We start from the raw sequence: 17,996 nt of genomic DNA, 5'->3' as shown, positions 1-17,996 counted from the left end.
GAAATCGTTAGAGCCGTTTTCGAGATCACAGAAATATATATATATACAAGAATTGCTCGTTTAAAGGTATAAGATTAGCAACGGTTTGTTTAGCTTAATCGTATATGGGGATTTGGATAAAGGCTAGTGTGAGTAGATTTATTTATTTTTATTAAGTAACTTATAAATGAAATTCAAAGACATTAGTACTTTTTTAAGAAAAAAAATAAAACATCGCTTTTTTATTTTTAAAAGTAAAGTAAAGTGTTTGAGTAAGTATTCTATATTCTAATGTTCTAAACTTTCATCACCATCCTTATTTTCCTTCATAACTGCAATTTGCTGTGAACATTATACAAGATTCAATAATTAATTTAAGTATTTCCTTGTTAAATAAGAATATAATATATTATTTATGTCAAATAATATTATAACCAAATCATAAATGTGTTTTTTTTTCTGCCAACCACGACATCTGTGATATTTTTATACAACTTTTAGCGCAGCTCGCTAGCAAATGAGGCAGCCTTCATCGTTGCTGCAAATTCATGAAACATAACCCAGATGGCGCCAATATCTCTAAAAACCTTTATTTTATATTATTATGACTGATATTAACCGATATTTAGGTTAAAAAGTATTACAACAATTAAGAGTTAAACGTGGTTAAACATACACGTCTTTCCTGTCAAGATCAGAAAATAAATGGACTTTAAAGCCCAATTTCTTTGCTTGACCTGAAATAAAGCCTTGGTAAAACAGGTACGCAAATACAGGTACGAAAGAGGAAGACGGCCGTTATACGAAAAGTGTTTCACCCATTTAGAACTTTTTTCTTTAAAAATGATTAAAGACGAGTTACAGGCATTAGACAGGAGATATCCTTGTGAAATTATATTTATCATTTTTTTTTTTGTGATTGTTTGTTATGTAAGCTTTGAGGAATTTTTGTCAATGACTGAGCGAAAACGAACCTTCGTTGCAGTGTAGGAAAAAATGTTTTTGTATTTCTGTTAGTCTGACCGGCTGGTCTTCTCTACAGCTACAGGTCGCATTTCTCTATCGATTCTCGTAAAAAATTTGAAGCCGGTTCAATAATTATACGATTTTTTTTTAACCTATATATGTAATTTTAATTAAAAAAACTTCCGTCAGACACAGACAATACAGACATATGAAATATGTTAAAACGGGTCACTCACGTATTTAAAGTCGTATTCGACTTCGTTATATCGCATTCGAGCGTTATTACGCTCGACATGTTTCACTTGCGTTGACGGACGTATAAATTTAATATGTTTTTGTATTTTTTTCTAAATGGTGGATCCATGGTGGTTCGTGAGTACAGCTCACATTGCATTGACATGGTGTAGTGTAGTAGGAAATAAAAATAAATATTAAAAATCAATAATTTATTATCACAATTCGCTATCCCATATTTTTATTCCTAAGCTTACACAATACACGTATAAACCTATGTTCTTAACCATATAATATGCACAAACTACTTAGTGAAGCTCGCTTAAGGGCACCGCTGCGAAGAACGCCTCCACCGCGGTGACGACGCGCTCGGTGATTGCGCGCACGATAGGGGGCGCTATTTCCGTCATTACCAACTTCCAGTTGGCATTTACTATCGCGTCGACTGGGTCCGCTGGAAGAAACAATAAAATAGGTCAGTTGTGTATTGGCAAAAAAATCTTCCTCCTTTCGAAATTTACCCATATATACAGAACATGACACACACATACACATACATGACCCTCGTTCCGGGTCATTCCTGATGCAGAGGCTGTCTGTCGCGATTCAGCGTGGCAACGCGGCGAGCGTGATGGGCACCTTTGCGTCAGGGAGGGCTCGGGACGGGTTGTTTGATTAATTTTTGTATTTGTGTCTTTCTTTTTGTTTACTTTTACTTCTGTTTAGTTTATAGTCCATTTTAATGTTTTTTTTTCTTCAGAGTAATTGAGAAATGGGAATGTAATAGTTTTTGTATTGTTAAAATTTATATCATTACTTATTTTATAGAATATTGCCATGATAAATGTAATTATTGTACTGTTTTCAGCTTGTCTAATCAAAAATAAATATATACAGAATGATTCAGGAGACGTGAGCAGGATCAAGCCTCCGTATTCAGTAAGATATCAGTATCTGTTTCGTATTTGTGAGATTAACGTTAAATTAATTTATTTGTTCAAAAAAAAATTTTTTTTGTTTATTTACGAAATTTATGGTCACCTTTTTTGTTTTGTCCATAACAAGTGACAAATTGAATGTCAGCAGAGTCTGATTACTTTTGAAAAATCGTATCTCACTCATTTGTGACATTTTATTTTCTTCATAATCAAAGTGCTGTCATAACGATTAAAGAAGTTTTATCTTTGTTAATTAAGTGGGGTGTCCATGATTGTCGATAATCAAATTTGTCCTTAAAAAAAATATTTGATAACAGAAAAATGCGTGATTGTTTTACTTAAATATGACGGTGAACGATTCATTAAAATTTACTGATTGTGTAGGCTTGGTCCTGCTCACGTCTCATGAATCACCCTGTATAAGTATACGAGTATATATATATATATATATATTATATTTAACCTCTTCGTGCCCCCCTTGCAATATTGCTACTCTCTGGTTATGTACTCTTTTATATAAAGTAAAAAAGATCTAGGCTGATCAGTAAATACCCTATTAGGACCTCTAATACCAAACAAAAACATTATTTTAAGAGGTGTTAGACCAAAATCTAAAGAAGTGCCTGCACTTTTTGCCGTTTTTCCTTTACCAACTACCCCAAGTTCAGGGTAATGATAAACCTTACACAATGCCTTGTTGCCATCGAACATAATCTCAAAGTCGAAGGTGGTCTTAGTGAGAACATCGAAGGAATGCTTCCACTTCTTGACGTGCCAGTGTTCTTGCCAGTCGGCTCGCTTCACTGTTGCCAGGCTGTTGTCGGCTGTGATCAGTATGTCACCTGTTCCGTAGCTTAGTTAAGTATTATACTTCCATAGTGCCCTATTTCCATCGAACAGGATCTCAAAGTCGAAGGTGGTCTTAGTGCGGACATTGAAGGGATGCTCCCACTTTCTGATGTGCCAGCGCTCCTGCCCGTTGGCTCGCTTCACTGTGGCCAGGCTTGAGTTGGCTGTGATCACTATGTCACCTGTTCCTTCACTTAGTTAAGTTGTATACTTACACAGTGCCTTATTTCCATCGAACAGATTCTCAAAGTCGAAGGTGGTCTTAGTGAGGACATCGAAGGAATGCTTCCACTTGTTGACGTGCCAGTGCTCTTGACCGTCGGCTCCCTTCACTGTCGCCAGGCTGGTGTTGGCTGTGATGACTATGTCACCTGGAATGGAAATTTTAAAGGTCAACTAACATAGCGTAAGTTAATTTAAAGGACTCCTAGTCTAGTCGGTTCGGTAGTGACTGCCTTCGAAGATGGTAGTCCTGGGTTCGAATCCCGGTAAGGAAATTTACGTATTTAAACTTTATTGCAAAAACAAAGCAAAATGGGCGGACTTAATGCCCAAAGGCATTATCTACCAGGCAACCGTTGGATAAAACAGACACATATATGTTGGTGTAGGAGAGATTCCTAAATAATAAAGAGAAATTTAACCAAAAAGTGACATTTGCGTGCTCGATACAAATGTTTTTGGTCCAACTTATGTGTGTTGCACCTATAGATCACACATTCAACGGACAGACCAACGAAACCCCAGAAATTATAAAACTTCCCTTAAACTTAATATAATTTAGTTAACGTTTCAACAGTGATAGAGTCTGTCTATGGTAAATTTGCATCGATTGGACCAGAACAAAGTGAGGGTGTCATTATAAACGTCAGATTTTAATGAAATTTTGACATTCATTATGATATTCCGCACATTGTTATTGTAAATGCTATGCAGTATTAGCTTGGTCTGACAGTAAAATCTGACGTTTATAATGACCTGACTATAACTGGCTGTTATAACTGGGCATATACAGGCTGTAACAAAAATAGTGAGAAAAAGGAAAAAAACAATAAAGGGAAAAAGTTTCTGACACGATTTTTTTTTTCTATGGAGCGGTTTGTCCAAGTCAGCCAAACCCTTCATACAAAGTCCAAAAATGTTTTCGCGTCAAAAACATATTTTTTCTAGTTTTTCCTAATCGGAACACGATACCAAAAATCCCCACTATTTTTGTTACACTTTATACTCAATGTAAATGTGACACCTTCAATGGCTCGAAACACAAAAGTTCAAACACATTGCTCAACTGACCGGTTACCGGCGCTTGCAAGTAGCCGACCCAACCTTGGTCTCTCGTAGCCCTGACATAGCCCTACTAAAGCTGAGGTTTAAGCGTACGTCTTTACGTCTCATACGGCATAATATATGCCTTTAACCTAGTAATTTAGTTATTTATTTAATATTACTATGATACTTCTTCTATGATACTTAGACGTAAATTGTTTTAGTTCAAGTACATATTTCATATAATTAAATATAATACAATGTACACAATGTATAAATGTAACTTTCCGGTTGTCCTAATACCTACCAAATATTAGTAAAAAAAAAAAATACAACATATCCGATAATTAATGAAACAGACAGTAATGTCAAACCTGCTTATTGTATTTTTTTTTCTCCTCTGAAGACTAGTAAATAGAATTTAAGTATGGCTCATGTTTTCATGATTTCATTTTCTTTATGCTGTTGGTATGTATGTTAACATTATGTACTTAATAATGAACCTCCAGGTCTATGATTCTTAAGTATGTTAAGTACTCTACATTGTACTTCAAATCCATTTGTATATGTGACTGTTTGTGTTCTAAATAAATGAAAAAGAAAAAATAATAATTTTGCATTGTCATGTACGTAATAAGGTATACAGGCATACAAGAATAACATATACCATAGAGAAATAAGAAGTAATAGCAGGGATCGGAAATCGGTATTTTTTGTATGGGAACGAAAACGGTATTTTTTCGTTCTTCGTTAATTACTTCATTTCTAATTAGGCAATCTAATAATACGAAGTCGTTATCTGAAAACACAACTGAGTCCTACATTTTGAGTATAAAATAAACCGAAATTATAAATATTTCGAAGTTTTTGCAAAAAACCGGTTCCGATCCCTGAGTAATAGAGTGCTCATTCCATACATCAGTTTTGGTACCAAAATGCTTATTATTTTCGCAGTCGTCATCTAGCATCAAGTAGCGGAACTCTCAGTACTGCTACTCGACAATAGATATCGCGGCAAACAAAAAGTCTAATGCTCAACGATTTTCCGCTAATATTATAACCAGAGTAACCGGAACTCTATTTTCAACTCCTACGCTTACTGATGTCAACTGCGAAAATAATAAGCATTTTGGTACCAAAACTGATGTATGGAGTGAGCACTCTATTACTTCTTATTTCTCTATGCCTATACACTGCTGATAATGCATCTGCTGTATACTGCTATGTATTTTTCATGTCACTGTACATGTTGTATTGAATTGTGAAACCAAGTCTCGGAACCGGTTATTTTTTTTACCGATATCATGTACTTGGAGCAAATCCTCTGGAGTTGCAGGCGTACATAGGCTACGGATACTGCTTACCATCAGGCAGGCCGTATGCTTGTTTGCCACCGACGTAGTATATAAAAAATTCTTTAAATTTCGGTTTCGCTCAAAAAACCGTTATTTTCAAACCGGTTTTTATGAGAACATTTTTAACCGGTTTAGAGCAATAAAAAACGGTTTATTCCTACGTCGGAGTCTATGTTTACGGCACGCCAACAGGACGGCCGGTATTTGCGTCGCTCATCGAATATACCGGTTTTTTAGGTTAGGTACAATAAAGTTCTTGAAACGTGTGCGTTCTTATAAAAGTTCGGAAGAAAACCAAAATAAACCGGTATTTACCGGTATTTTTTATCCGGCACATAAACCGGTTCCGAGCCTTGTGTTAAACAGGCCTAGTTAAAAAAAATTTTTGATTTTTTTTTTATAACAATTGCACGTTATGCAATCTTACATTCTTAGGTGCCTATCCTAATATACTTGGTTCTTTTTATGCATGGTATGGGTATGTCACACGTTCAACGATTCAAAACAAATGCATTGCTCAACATGCCGGTTACCGGCGAGTAGCCGACCGAACCTTGGGCCCTTGACCTTGACATAGACCTACTACTATCATACTTGCGGTATAAACCATACGGCGCCACTGTTGACCTTTTACACTAAATACGGCTAGGGTTGCCATCCGTCCGTGTTTCCCTGGATTTGTCCTAGTTTAGAGGGCATCCGGGGAGCGTCCGGGGGAGGGGGCGAGGGAGGTCTTCATTTGTAAGTAAGGAAGTAAGTAAGTAAACCACCATTTGTGGTCCGGGTTTAAAAATTTAAAGTCTTAGACCACCCGCGACACGCACAACCTGTTTAAAAAAAACCTGTTGACATGTCCAGGTTCCGGACTCTAAAATCCGGGGTTTTCACGCGTAGAAATGGCAACCCTAAATACGGCTCATACACAATAGCAAAAGCAGGTGGCAAAGCGTTCCAAAGGGTATGATCATAAATTTATTGTTAAAAGAATAAGAATGTGAGCACATCCGTCTGGCCCAATTAGCTACTTCTGTTACAGACAGCACACACAGAAAGACTATTTACAGACCAAACCCTAAAGGCCTATCATTATGGACAGAAGTAGGCCTAAAGTAAAAGGCTGGAAAATAAGTTAAAAGTGAAATACTAGTATAGATAGATGTCATATGCGAAAGTAAAAGTACCTAAAGCCTTGGTAATTTTTTTCGCATTTTTTTTAATACTACGTCGGTGGCAAACAATCATACGGCCAGCCTGATGGTAAGCAGTCTCCGTAGCCTATGTACGCCTGCAACTCCAGAGGAGTTACATGCGCGTTGCCGACCCTAACAACCCTCCCACCCCTCGTTGAGCTCTGGCAACCTTACTCACCGGCAGGAACACAACACTATGAGTAGGGTCTAGTGTTATTTGGCTGCTGTTTTCTGTAAGGTAGAGGTACTTCCCCAGTTGGGCTCTGCTCTAGATCTGGAATAACATCCACTGGCTGTGCCCTACCACACAAAGCGAGATGAAATTCACAATGCCCATACCTCTCTTTTGGACGTAGTTTAGGGACGTACCCGGGTCCACTACTCAAATTCGATTGCTCAAATTGAAGTTTATATGGAACACAGACATATGACGTCACTGTCGAATTAGCTACTCTTTGTAGCTATTGCTGAACACTATGAGTAGGGTCTAGTGTTATTTGGCTGCGGTTTTACATTTACTTCTCAGTGTTTCTATTTTCTATTTAAAATAACACAACCCAAACTAAGTATTCAATAAAATAATTTGATTGATTCCCTATTTCCTCATCATTTTATATTCTTAGTGTTCCATAGTTTGTTCTCATAAGGAAACTTACGGATTTTGATGGTGTTCTTGCCTTCTCCGCGGATTGGCAGCAATAGGATCATTCCACGCAGCTTGTACCATCCTCGAAGCACCACGGAGCAGCGCACTACCATGTCCAGCTTGTCTGTTGACTCATCCAACCTGGAGAAAAATATTTATATTATGAAAAGATTGTAATTGTAGGTACCTATTAACCGCTAATCGGATCTTCTCTGCGCGCTGCGCGAGCAACCGCGTGTTCAACCCTCAGCGATCAGCATTCCGATATATACTCGTATATAATCCTCCTCATCGTTTTCGATGATGACGACCCTAAATAAACATTATGGACGTTGTCTAGCATGAGCCCTAATGTGGCTGACTGGACTGAACGTGCTCTTAAATACTTTATTGCACGCATGACAATAAAGTTGGCTAGCTGCGTTGAACGTGTACACGTAGGAGAGGTTAGGTGGGAGGTTATGTGCGCTACAGGGACGTGCTCAAACGGCATCTGAGCGCTTGCGCCATCGACCCTGAGCGTTGGGAGGAGCTTGCTGGGAGGACGTCTTCTTGGCGTTCTACCATTCATAACGGTGTCAAAACATTTGAAGATAACCACCTTACTAGCCTAAACATAAAACGCCAGTTACGGAAAGAGCATTCCGATAGCTAGTTATGGGCTATTGTGTCCATAAAATTAAGCAAAAGTTATATAACTCCTCTAATTAATCGCCTTTAACGACACGCTATAAGTAAAATATATATAGTATACAGCTTTGCAGCTTAACTCAGATGATTTTCTTCGATTCGTTCCTTAATCTCTAAAGCAATATCATTGTGTGGTTGTCTACTGAAAGCGTGCCACCCGTATTGGATGACAGAAATAAAACTTAGGTAAATCCGATTCAAAAAGCGACTTTAACCATTTATCTACATGGGTCACAATCATAAGTCGTAACGCTTTTGGGTAGGCAGTTTTCTACGCAGAAGTGTCAAAAGAAGGCGATAAAAGAGCCTTTTAAACGGGTTTTATCTTTCTTATATCACTCACCTAGTATCTTCAATCATGCAATCCTTCATTCCCGTTACCGTAGTATTCTACAGGGTTAGTCTCAACCCCGCCCCTTAGATTTCACCACCTTCAGCGGCATGGGGTCCAGGGAAGACACGTTCAGCTCCGGGATGCCCGGACCGAGTACGCACATTGGAACGACGCCATACTTGTTGGACATGAAGATTGTTTTTCGACAACATCTTTTTATTGTCCGAACGAAAATCTATACAATTTTGTAAGGATATTGGGAATCTGTTCAAGAGTTTGAGGACTATCCCTTCTAAGGTTTACAACTCTTTATCAATTTTTATTATTATTATTATTTGGAGCCTGTCGTGTCCCACTGCTGGGCAAAGGCCTCCCCCCAATCTCTCCACTGATCTCTGTCGAGTGCTATGTCTGGCCACTCCTTCAAGAAGGAGTCCAGTTCATCCCGCCATCGCCGGTGAGGTCTGCCAGATCCCCGATTCGAGTTTTCGGGCTCCCACTCTGTAGTGACTTTGCCCCACAACTCATTCGGCATTCGGCAGACGTGACCAGCCCAATCCCATTTTAGCTTGGCCGCTTTCCGAGCTACATCGATGATTTGTGTCTTGGAGCGCAGCGTGGTGTTCCGGACTCGATCCACCAATTTGACACCTAATATGCTACGCTCCATAGCTCGTTGGCAAACTCGTTATCAATACTATAAAAAATTATAATCGAAAAACATAGCGTATAGCGTCATTCCACAGTGGGACGGGCACGAAGGCTTACGCTGATGCAATGATACAGGCAGTCTCACCTATTTTGCATGTTGTGAGAAAGGGAGCTGAAATGAATCTATCACTCACCTGGTATCCTCAATGTTGCAATCCTTCATCCCCGTAACAGTAGTATTTTTCAACGTAAGCCTCAACCCCGCCTCCTCAGACTTGACCACCTTTAGCAACATGGGGTCCAGGGAAGGCACGTTCAGCTCCGGGATCCCCGCAGCGATGAACGGCACGGCGGCTTGAGCTGAAGCGATGATGCAGGCACTGTCGCCTTTTTTGCAAGGTGTAATGAAGGGGGCTGGAATGAAAATTATTGGCATTTTCAAATTTGGAAACAAATGAAATTATTTTAATTTGTGGTTTCAAAGACTGTGGTACCCGTCAAAAATTTTCGAGTATGCAATCTTAGAAAGACTCCGTGTCTTTGACTGAGGCGGGAGGGTCGTCGACTAGAGTAGCCTGGAGGTTCAGGGCACTATTAGCCGCGTAAGAAGACGCCGGTTCAAATCCGAACAGACGATACAAAAGTTTTTTTTGTTTCGACGAGCCATCGCATTTCTAAATGTTATAGAAAAGATGTACAGTCGATGGCTTGTATAGTCAGCATCGTATATTAGCGTATGGAACAACGCGCTAAAATTATCTACCACCATGTAAAACCTAGTTTTACAAAGAGAGATATATCTCAACTGTTTGCGTTCAGAAATTACATTTTTTTAAGAATTAATTCCCAGCAAGCTAGAAATCGTTTTCATGTCTTCATTTGGTAAAACAGAGTTTGCGCAATTCCAGGTGTACATTTAGGACCAAATGAAGGTATTGAAACGATTTCCAACTTGCTGGAAATTAATTCTTCTTAACGATTTTTATGGATCTTAATTTGATTAGCCTATAGGTAAAGAGGCATCTATTTTGGAAAAAGCATAGGTAACGGTAGACATTTTGACGCATCTCATCCGATACTATGGATGCTGAGGTAAAAAACGAGTTCTATAATCATGTTTAATTTAATAGTAGTATCATTATTATAAGCAAATATAGGTGCGGTGTGATTCAATATAATAATACCCCCGTTTTCCTTGACCGCACTATAACAGCGGATACTTTATAATCCCAAACGTGTTCAAGAATTGTCTGCCGAGCGAGGTCGGGCAGGATTGTTCGGATTTTGGACCTTTCACGATCGAACAACTAAAAATAATACTTTCTGTAAGCAAAGACCTCTGGCTGTCAGATGTCAATTCAGTAACCGAACGAGCAAGCAAAGCGAAGTGATGTTCTTACATTCAACTTAATTGTCTAATGGTCTACAGAATGAGGTTCTTCAAAAAAGGAGTGTACAGATTTTTAAAGGGTCGGCAACGCGCATGTAACACCTCTGGAGTTGCAGGCGTCCATAGGCTGCGGTGACTGCTTACCATCAGGCGGGCCGTATGCTTGCTTGCCACCGTCGTGGTATTAAAAAAAAAAAAAAAAAAAAAAAAAAAAAAAAAAAAAAAAAAAAAAAAAAAGGGACACACGGCTGGCTAGGGGCACGTCCCGGCATTTCGATGTTTTTAAGATAAGATAAGATAATCATTTATTTGATAAAACATGAGTTGATAAGCTGTTAGTATACAAATTCAGTTCTTTACATGTTCGGCTGGAATTTCAGCATTCAAATATAAAAGAAGCCGTACTGAAAAATATTGGGAAAAAAAATGTCAATGTGTGTCAATGTCAAATTACTAAACTAAATTATCTAAAAAGTACGAATTTTAAAATGTTGTATTGATTCACTAATGTCATAAAAACAATGTTCCCATAGTTAACTGTACAGTTCTTTACATGTCTGGCTGGCATTTCAGCATTCGAATATTAAGCACGAAAATAAATTACAAACAAAACAAGCATTCCATTAAAATGTCAAAAATTTAAATCAAATATTAATATGTGTCGATGTCAAATTACTTAATTAAATAATCTAAACATTATTATTTTTAAAATATTGTATTAAATCATTTATGTTATAAAAACAATGTTCCATCAGTAAACTGTACAGTTTTTTTCCAAAAGCCTTTCCTTCTAGTGTTCTTATACCAACGGGAATAGAATTATACAACTTTATAGCCATACAATAGCAGTTATTTTGGAACAGCTTTAGCCTTTGATGCATCGGTATCTCTAGGTATCTTAAGCTGACTATCGGAGAATAGTTTGATGGACAATAACTTAAGTAAATTGGTTCTAATTTAAATGAAATTGGGTAAACCTGTAGTTGATGGCATTATATTTTAGTCATTAAATTATGAATATGTTCAATCAAGGGGTTATTTAGATAGAAGAGCGTAGAAGGCCAAGCTATTTGTGAGGGGTGTTGCTATTCTGGTCATATTATTTGCAAGAAAAATGGTCGATTTTTTTTTTTATTAATTTGTGATTTTAAAATAAAAAGCAACATCTATCTTTTTGACGAATCGCGAGTTCTCAGTTCGGAGTGAACTAAGTATAGGTGGTGGGGAAATACAAGCGGCGCAAAAGTACATACCACGCCACGTGGTGAAAATATGAACTTTCATGGGACATCTTCATAATATTTGGCAACTGCTAACAGTCAAATAAACAATTAAATACCTATGTCCCAGACCAGACCCACCAAGGCGGCGCCTAACGAGCCAATTCGAATAATGCTTACAAGATGTGACAGCAATACGACACCTATCTCTCAGTGTCAAAAGTGACATTTCTTCAAACAAAAACGTACTTTTCATACTGACAGATCGTTGATTTTCGAATTACGGAAGGTGGAGATAAGGAACGAAATCTCCATGTATCAAAAAGTGTCATCAAAAAACTTTAAATAGGTGGCGCTACAATACTTAGAGTACTTGAACAAAAAAATCAAATCATAGACAGCGCAATTCACTCCGTCAATAACGCCTAGGTTCTTTGCTACTCTAGCGCTACTCTGGAGAGATTTGGAACTATTATTTATAGCTGACAGCTGGACACTTGCAACATTTCTACCATAAGAGATGCCACTCTTAATTCCACACTCCATAGTTCGAATTGAGCCGACAGTCATACACGGAGCGAATAGCGCAATCTTTGCTATGAATATACCAACTTTTTCATTGAAAGTAAACAGTATTGTTTTAACCGGTCTATTACGAATTATTTTGTTCACCTTTGGTTTCATAAACGCGGCATGGTTCATGGCTGTATCTACTGATTGTTATCCATATTTCCTTTTATCAAAGGAATCTTGATATGTGATGGACCTAATATCATTCTATTTAAGTATTTATTATATAAGTAAGGTAAGTAAATTATTTTTCAGTTGGTACCTAAGTAAATTATTTGAGCTACTTGTTAGTGTGCATTTATTACAGGACGCTTTTCGGTTAATAAAAGATGCAGCCATAGCCAGCAGGTATTGTATCACTGTATCAGTAGGTATGTACCTATATATAATCCGAAGTTTAAGCTAAATCATGGTCACACCTTCATTAAGTACTTTGTATCTTTCCCATCACTGCACAATTATCAAAAGTCATTATAAAGCGCACAAACTCGGCCCACGTTTCCAAAAAGTCGTCATGTCAGTCTTGTCTAGAGTCCCCAGTAATAAAGAACTATGATGCTCATCCTAATCGTCAAATTTCTCATTTTAATAACAGTTTTTGTGACGCGGTGAGCAGGTTACTCTGACATCTGCAGAAGACATTCAACTACACAAGTTGGCCCAAAAATATGTACACATTTTTATTATCGCGGTATATTGTTGATATTTTTTTTACAAACGTTTGTGTTTCTCTATCGAAGCTAAAGGAAAGTACTTTAAATTTAAGATGAATTCGGGTAATTCCGAAAGGAAAATAACACTAAATTACCCGATTTCCGAAATTACTAATATATATATATATATATATATATATATATATATATATATATATATATATATATATTAATTCTGTCATTTTAATAGAACTGTATATAATTTCTGAATAGGAAGGAAGCGGCACCGGGATTAGCCAAGATGACAGTCGTACGTCGACAAACGACAAACAAAAAAAAATGTATTGGAATGACAGATGCTAAGAAAAGTCACGTGATTATTTCCGTGTATTTAAGTTTTCTATGAACAATTGTCATATTGGCTTATATGATCTGGCAAATTGTCAAGTTTTAGTTTTCGATTTAGGTCACAAGATGGCGGATCCTTCATAGCGCACGGTGACTATGGGTTCTACAGTATGTATTTTTGATATAACGACAAACTTAAACTAGACGTAGATTTTAGTGCTATAAAACAATTCCAAATGATTTTTTTAAATTTAATTCTTAACCTTGAGAGCATAATTAATTTTTGAAACAATTTCGAGCGCCAGTATTTTTCGTACATCATGGACATTTGTGACGTCGCGTCATTCAGTGTAACGTTTTGAGTTAAAACAAAGTAGAGTTATATAGGTAAAAAACTTAAGTAAGTCACCTGTTATATGTAGTTGTGACGTGTTCGAATAGACATTTGTTTTGTTTGTGTGTGTCTTTTAAACATGTATTGTCTATTCGAACACGTCACAACTACATACAACAGGTGACTTACTTAACTTGACGACCGGTTTGGCCTAGTGGGTAGTGACCCTGCCTACGAAGGTGATGGTCCCGGGTTCAAATCCTGGTAAGGGCATTTATTCGTGTGATGAGCATGGATATTTGTTCCTGAGTCATGGGTGTTTTCTATGTATTTAAGTATTTATAAATATTTATATATTATATATATCGTTGTCTAAGTACCCTCAACACAAGCCTTATGGAGCTTACTGTAGGACTTAGTCAATTTGTGTAATAATGTCCTATAATATTTATTTATTTATTTACTTAAGTTTTTTACCTATACATGGCTTGCTGAATTATTTTATATGAAAAAATAAAAATCGACCACTTTTTATAAAACCTATGAAAGTATGTTCATTACAGCCTACACTAAATGTGGTCGTATTAAAAAAACACGCTGCATACACAAATTTAATCGCAAGAAACCGGCCAAGAGAGTAGGGTTCCGTAGTAACCCGTCCGTCACAATTTCAAAAACTCAAAAAAATTGCTGAACCGATCAGGTTCGCTATAATTTCCCTTGAAAAGACTTTCGACTTTATTTCTTTTCTGAAGGAAAGACTTCTAAGCTTTACTTTCACGATTTATTTCATATTTTTTTGACCCATGGTTCAAAAGTTAGTCACTTTTTGTTTCTTTCAGAGTGATTATTTCCGAAAATATTACGTTTATCAAAAAATGCTTCCTAAAGGACCATATTCGTTTTGAAAGTCCTATCCAACGACACCTCACACTATAGGCTTTAAGCGATAAAGAAGGTATCCCCACTTTTCGTTTAGGGGAGCCACCCTAAAACATTTTTCTAGTCTTTATTTTACGACTTTGTCGGCGTAACTGGTTTATAATATTCGTGCCAAATTTCAGCTTTCTAGCACTAACGACCACTGCGCAATGCCTCGGACAGACAGACAGACAGACAGACAGGCGGACGGACATGGCGAAACTATAAGGGTTCCTAGTTGACTACGGAACCCTAAAAAAGACATTCAGAAATTGTTTAGAATGTTTAACTGAATTCACGTTGTTTAAATTATTTTATATTAGGTAACGTAAGCACGTAGAAAATTCTTTCCTGTTTTATGTTTTTTTTTGTACAATAAAGTGTTTTACTATTACTACTAAATTACTGTACAGTCAGCATCAAAAGTAGCGGATGAAATAACGTGACAAAAGTATCTGATATTCCGGTTTTTTTTTTCAAATGTAGATATAATAATAATTCAGCCTATACACGTCCCACTGCTGGGCACAGGCCTCCTCTCATGTGCGAGAGGGCTCGGGCTATAGTCCCCACGCTAGCCCAATGCGGATTGGGGACTTCACATACACCTTTGAATTTCTTCGCAGATGTATACAGGTTTCCTCACGATGTTTTCCTTCACCGAAAAGCTAGTGGTAAATATCAAATGATATTTCGTACATAAGTTCCGAAAAACTCATTGGTACGAGCCAGGATTTGAACCCGCGACCTCCAGATTGAAAGTCGGACGTCATATCCACTCGGCCACCACCGCTTCCTACTCACTCATTGAGAAAATGGATATATATCCAAATGGATGTGTATCCGTACGCTTATAGTATTATAAGCCTACAGAACTTATTTATTAAAAATTCCACGTACCTCCGTATGAATACTGATGTCGAGATAGCAACAGACAAGTAATGTATGCACGTCATGTCCGATGTATACAAAGTTCGTGAGTAAAGGTACCTAAGGTGTGAATCAGTGAATTTTGACAAAGAAAACACCAATGGTTTTGTTTGTGAGTACAAATAGAGGTCGATAAAATGTTGACCCCTGATGATACATTGAGCTTAGACCAACGAACTTCAAGGTGTTTTATTCTTTAATTCAGACACATTGCAATCACACTGGCCAATATTTTCGTTGTCTTGTTGCTGACCACTCTGTCACGCTTCTATTTTTGTGTTTTATCAAATAAATAATAAAGTTGAGTGCTATTGCATGTCTTTCTAGCTCTAGATTATACCTATCATGAGAAAAATTAAAAACTTAATTTCACCCCTTGCAAAAAGCTCCACTCCGTCACATTTTTGCGACAACGAAAAGGATTTCAACACCACTTGTGCATGAGTCGATTTCTGTTTGTAAAGTTTCTCAATCAGTGAATTTTTACAAAGAAAATATCAATGGTTTGCAATCACACTGGCCAATATTTTCGTTGTCTTGTTGCTGACCACTCTGTCACGCTTCTATTTTTGTGTTTTATCAAATAAAAAAAAAGTTGAGTGGTATTGCATGTCTTTCTAGCTGTAGATTATATTTATCATGAGAAAAATTTAAAACTAAATTACACCCCATACAAAAAAGCAGCTCCACTTCGTCACATTTTTGCGACAACGAAAAGAATTTCAACCCCACTTGGGCATGGGTCGATTTCTGTTTTATTATCGATTTTTTTTTTTAAATTATAAAATGTAAGTTTGTAGTTTCTCAATCAGTGTCTTCTATTAAATTTTAAATTTCACCCCATACAAAAAGCTCCACTTCGTCACGTTTTTGGGGAGAAAAAACAAGGAACTTTGGAATGGGCCGATTTATGTTTTACAATTTATTTATTTTTTGTAATTTTATTATAAAATTTGGTCATTTTGTGGAGTTTTTCATTCTGGGCGGAACAAATACGAATTCTCAATTTGAAAAAAAAATTATACAGTTACAAAAATTCTATACGTTTTCCTAAGGGGAATTTTTTTTAGAACATACGATGGAATTGCCTTTATATTGAACTGAATAGGAAACTCTATCTTCTTACCAAATTTCAGTCCGTTTAGGATCGAAATGGGTTCGAATATCATAAAAATTGTTAAGTGTCTGTATTTCAGCTTATATGTATATAAATATAATATAATAAGGGTAATAATGTACTAAAAAATTTGCAGCTCCCATGTGACAACAGGACAAAAAAGAAAAGAAAAACAAAAAAAAAACATCGTGCCTAATATTGGATATTGTTACTTTTTTTTTTAATTTTTAAGCTTATTCAGTATCTAATTGTTGCTACTTACGCTTCAGATTTAATAATTTTTACGGTTTTTTTTATACGGCCTTGAAAGATCGGTCACGCTAATTAGTGCATGCAACATGAAGTACAGTATTGGGTGATGCATCGTTAACGTTGTATCAAAACCAGTTTTAAACCATAACAAATTGTTAATTTAGAATCGATCCATGGTGTAATATAATATATTTTACAGTACATATAAATATTGAATTTGATTAATTTAATAGCCGTTTAAAGTATTTTTACACAATATTCAATTGTGGCTGAATGCGGAATAGATCTGTGCCTTCCATTCCTAACCTGTCAAAAAATTACAATATGTCGGACGAATATTTGATATGTCATCATATTTAAGAATTATTTCGCTTAAAATTTAGTTTTTTCTTAGCAAGTGTGATGAAAAACATTGTGTGTAACTCCGGGGGTAAGAATATTGCAAACTCGGGTCTTTCTCCAAAATTTCACGTACAGTTTCGTTGCACAAAGCTATGAAAGTTTCAACGCACCAAGATCATCCGAAATATAATCGTATCGATAACCCACCCTGCCCACCTCGCCTTAAAAAAATAATTGATAAAATTTTTCATAAATGTCAAAAAACTGAAATTCTCTCAAAATTTTTCGAAATATAACAATAACAAATTAAATTCAACTTACCAGAAGCCGACCTCGCCCCCAAAATCACCGCCAAAAAGCAAAAATACCTCAACATTGTTAAATACAATAAAAATAAAAGGGCGAATGGAACAGGACCGCCGTGGCCAAAGTATACAGTAGCTATGATACCCGCAAGGCCAAGAACAAGCTTTTATGGCCGCGTCCGTGCTGCTCGTCAATTTGTCGATGTGCATATATTAAAGCTCATACACTCCTTCCATACAGGTTGGCGGTACTTGGGTGAATTAAAAAAATAACATTTACAATTAGTGAATTTTATTGCGTTTTAGATCGTCCAGGTTTCATTATTTAAAATCACTCTATAAAATATTTATATTATATTTCGTTGCCGTCCAAAGAGGTAACGCCAGCAGCGTGCTAGGCACATTTACCCGGGTACCTGTCGACCCTAGTGTATAATATTGTTAATTTTTTAGATTTAGTTTTTAAGTTTGTTAATTATTACTATACAAAAGGACATGTAAATAAATTATAACTTT

At 36.7% G+C, this 17,996-nt stretch overlaps 1 protein-coding gene across 1 annotated transcript; it reads right to left on the bottom strand.

Annotated features, from left to right (window-relative positions):
• Nucleotides 1-1,376: 1,376 nt before the first annotated feature.
• LOC133522525 (uncharacterized) lies at nt 1,377-17,639 on the bottom strand. The gene is made up of 5 exons (XM_061857887.1): nt 17,497-17,639; nt 9,293-9,512; nt 7,434-7,564; nt 3,182-3,337; nt 1,377-1,633 (listed from the first exon to the last, which is right to left on the bottom strand). Exons 1-5 carry the CDS (start codon nt 17,549-17,551, stop codon nt 1,488-1,490), a joined length of 708 nt encoding a protein of 235 aa, XP_061713871.1. The 5' UTR covers nt 17,552-17,639; the 3' UTR covers nt 1,377-1,487.
• Between the last annotated feature and the right edge of the window lie 357 nt (nt 17,640-17,996).

The sequence above is a fragment of the Cydia pomonella genome, chromosome 11 (assembly GCF_033807575.1).
Source record: "Cydia pomonella isolate Wapato2018A chromosome 11, ilCydPomo1, whole genome shotgun sequence".
In the NCBI taxonomy this organism is placed as follows: Eukaryota; Metazoa; Arthropoda; class Insecta; order Lepidoptera; family Tortricidae; genus Cydia; species Cydia pomonella.
This window is presented reverse-complemented; position numbering and strand designations above follow the sequence as displayed.

Coding starts and splice junctions, on each gene's coding strand:
- LOC133522525 (XM_061857887.1), bottom strand. CDS start 17,551: ATGTTGAGGTATTTTTGCTTTTTGGCGGTGATTTTGGGGGCGAGGTCG. Junction 9,513..17,496: donor GGGGGCGAGGTCGGCTTCTG/GTAAGTTGAATT, acceptor TTTTCATTCCAG/CCCCCTTCATTACACCTTGC. Junction 3,338..7,433: donor CAAGAACACCATCAAAATCC/GTAAGTTTCCTT, acceptor TTTCCATTCCAG/GTGACATAGTCATCACAGCC.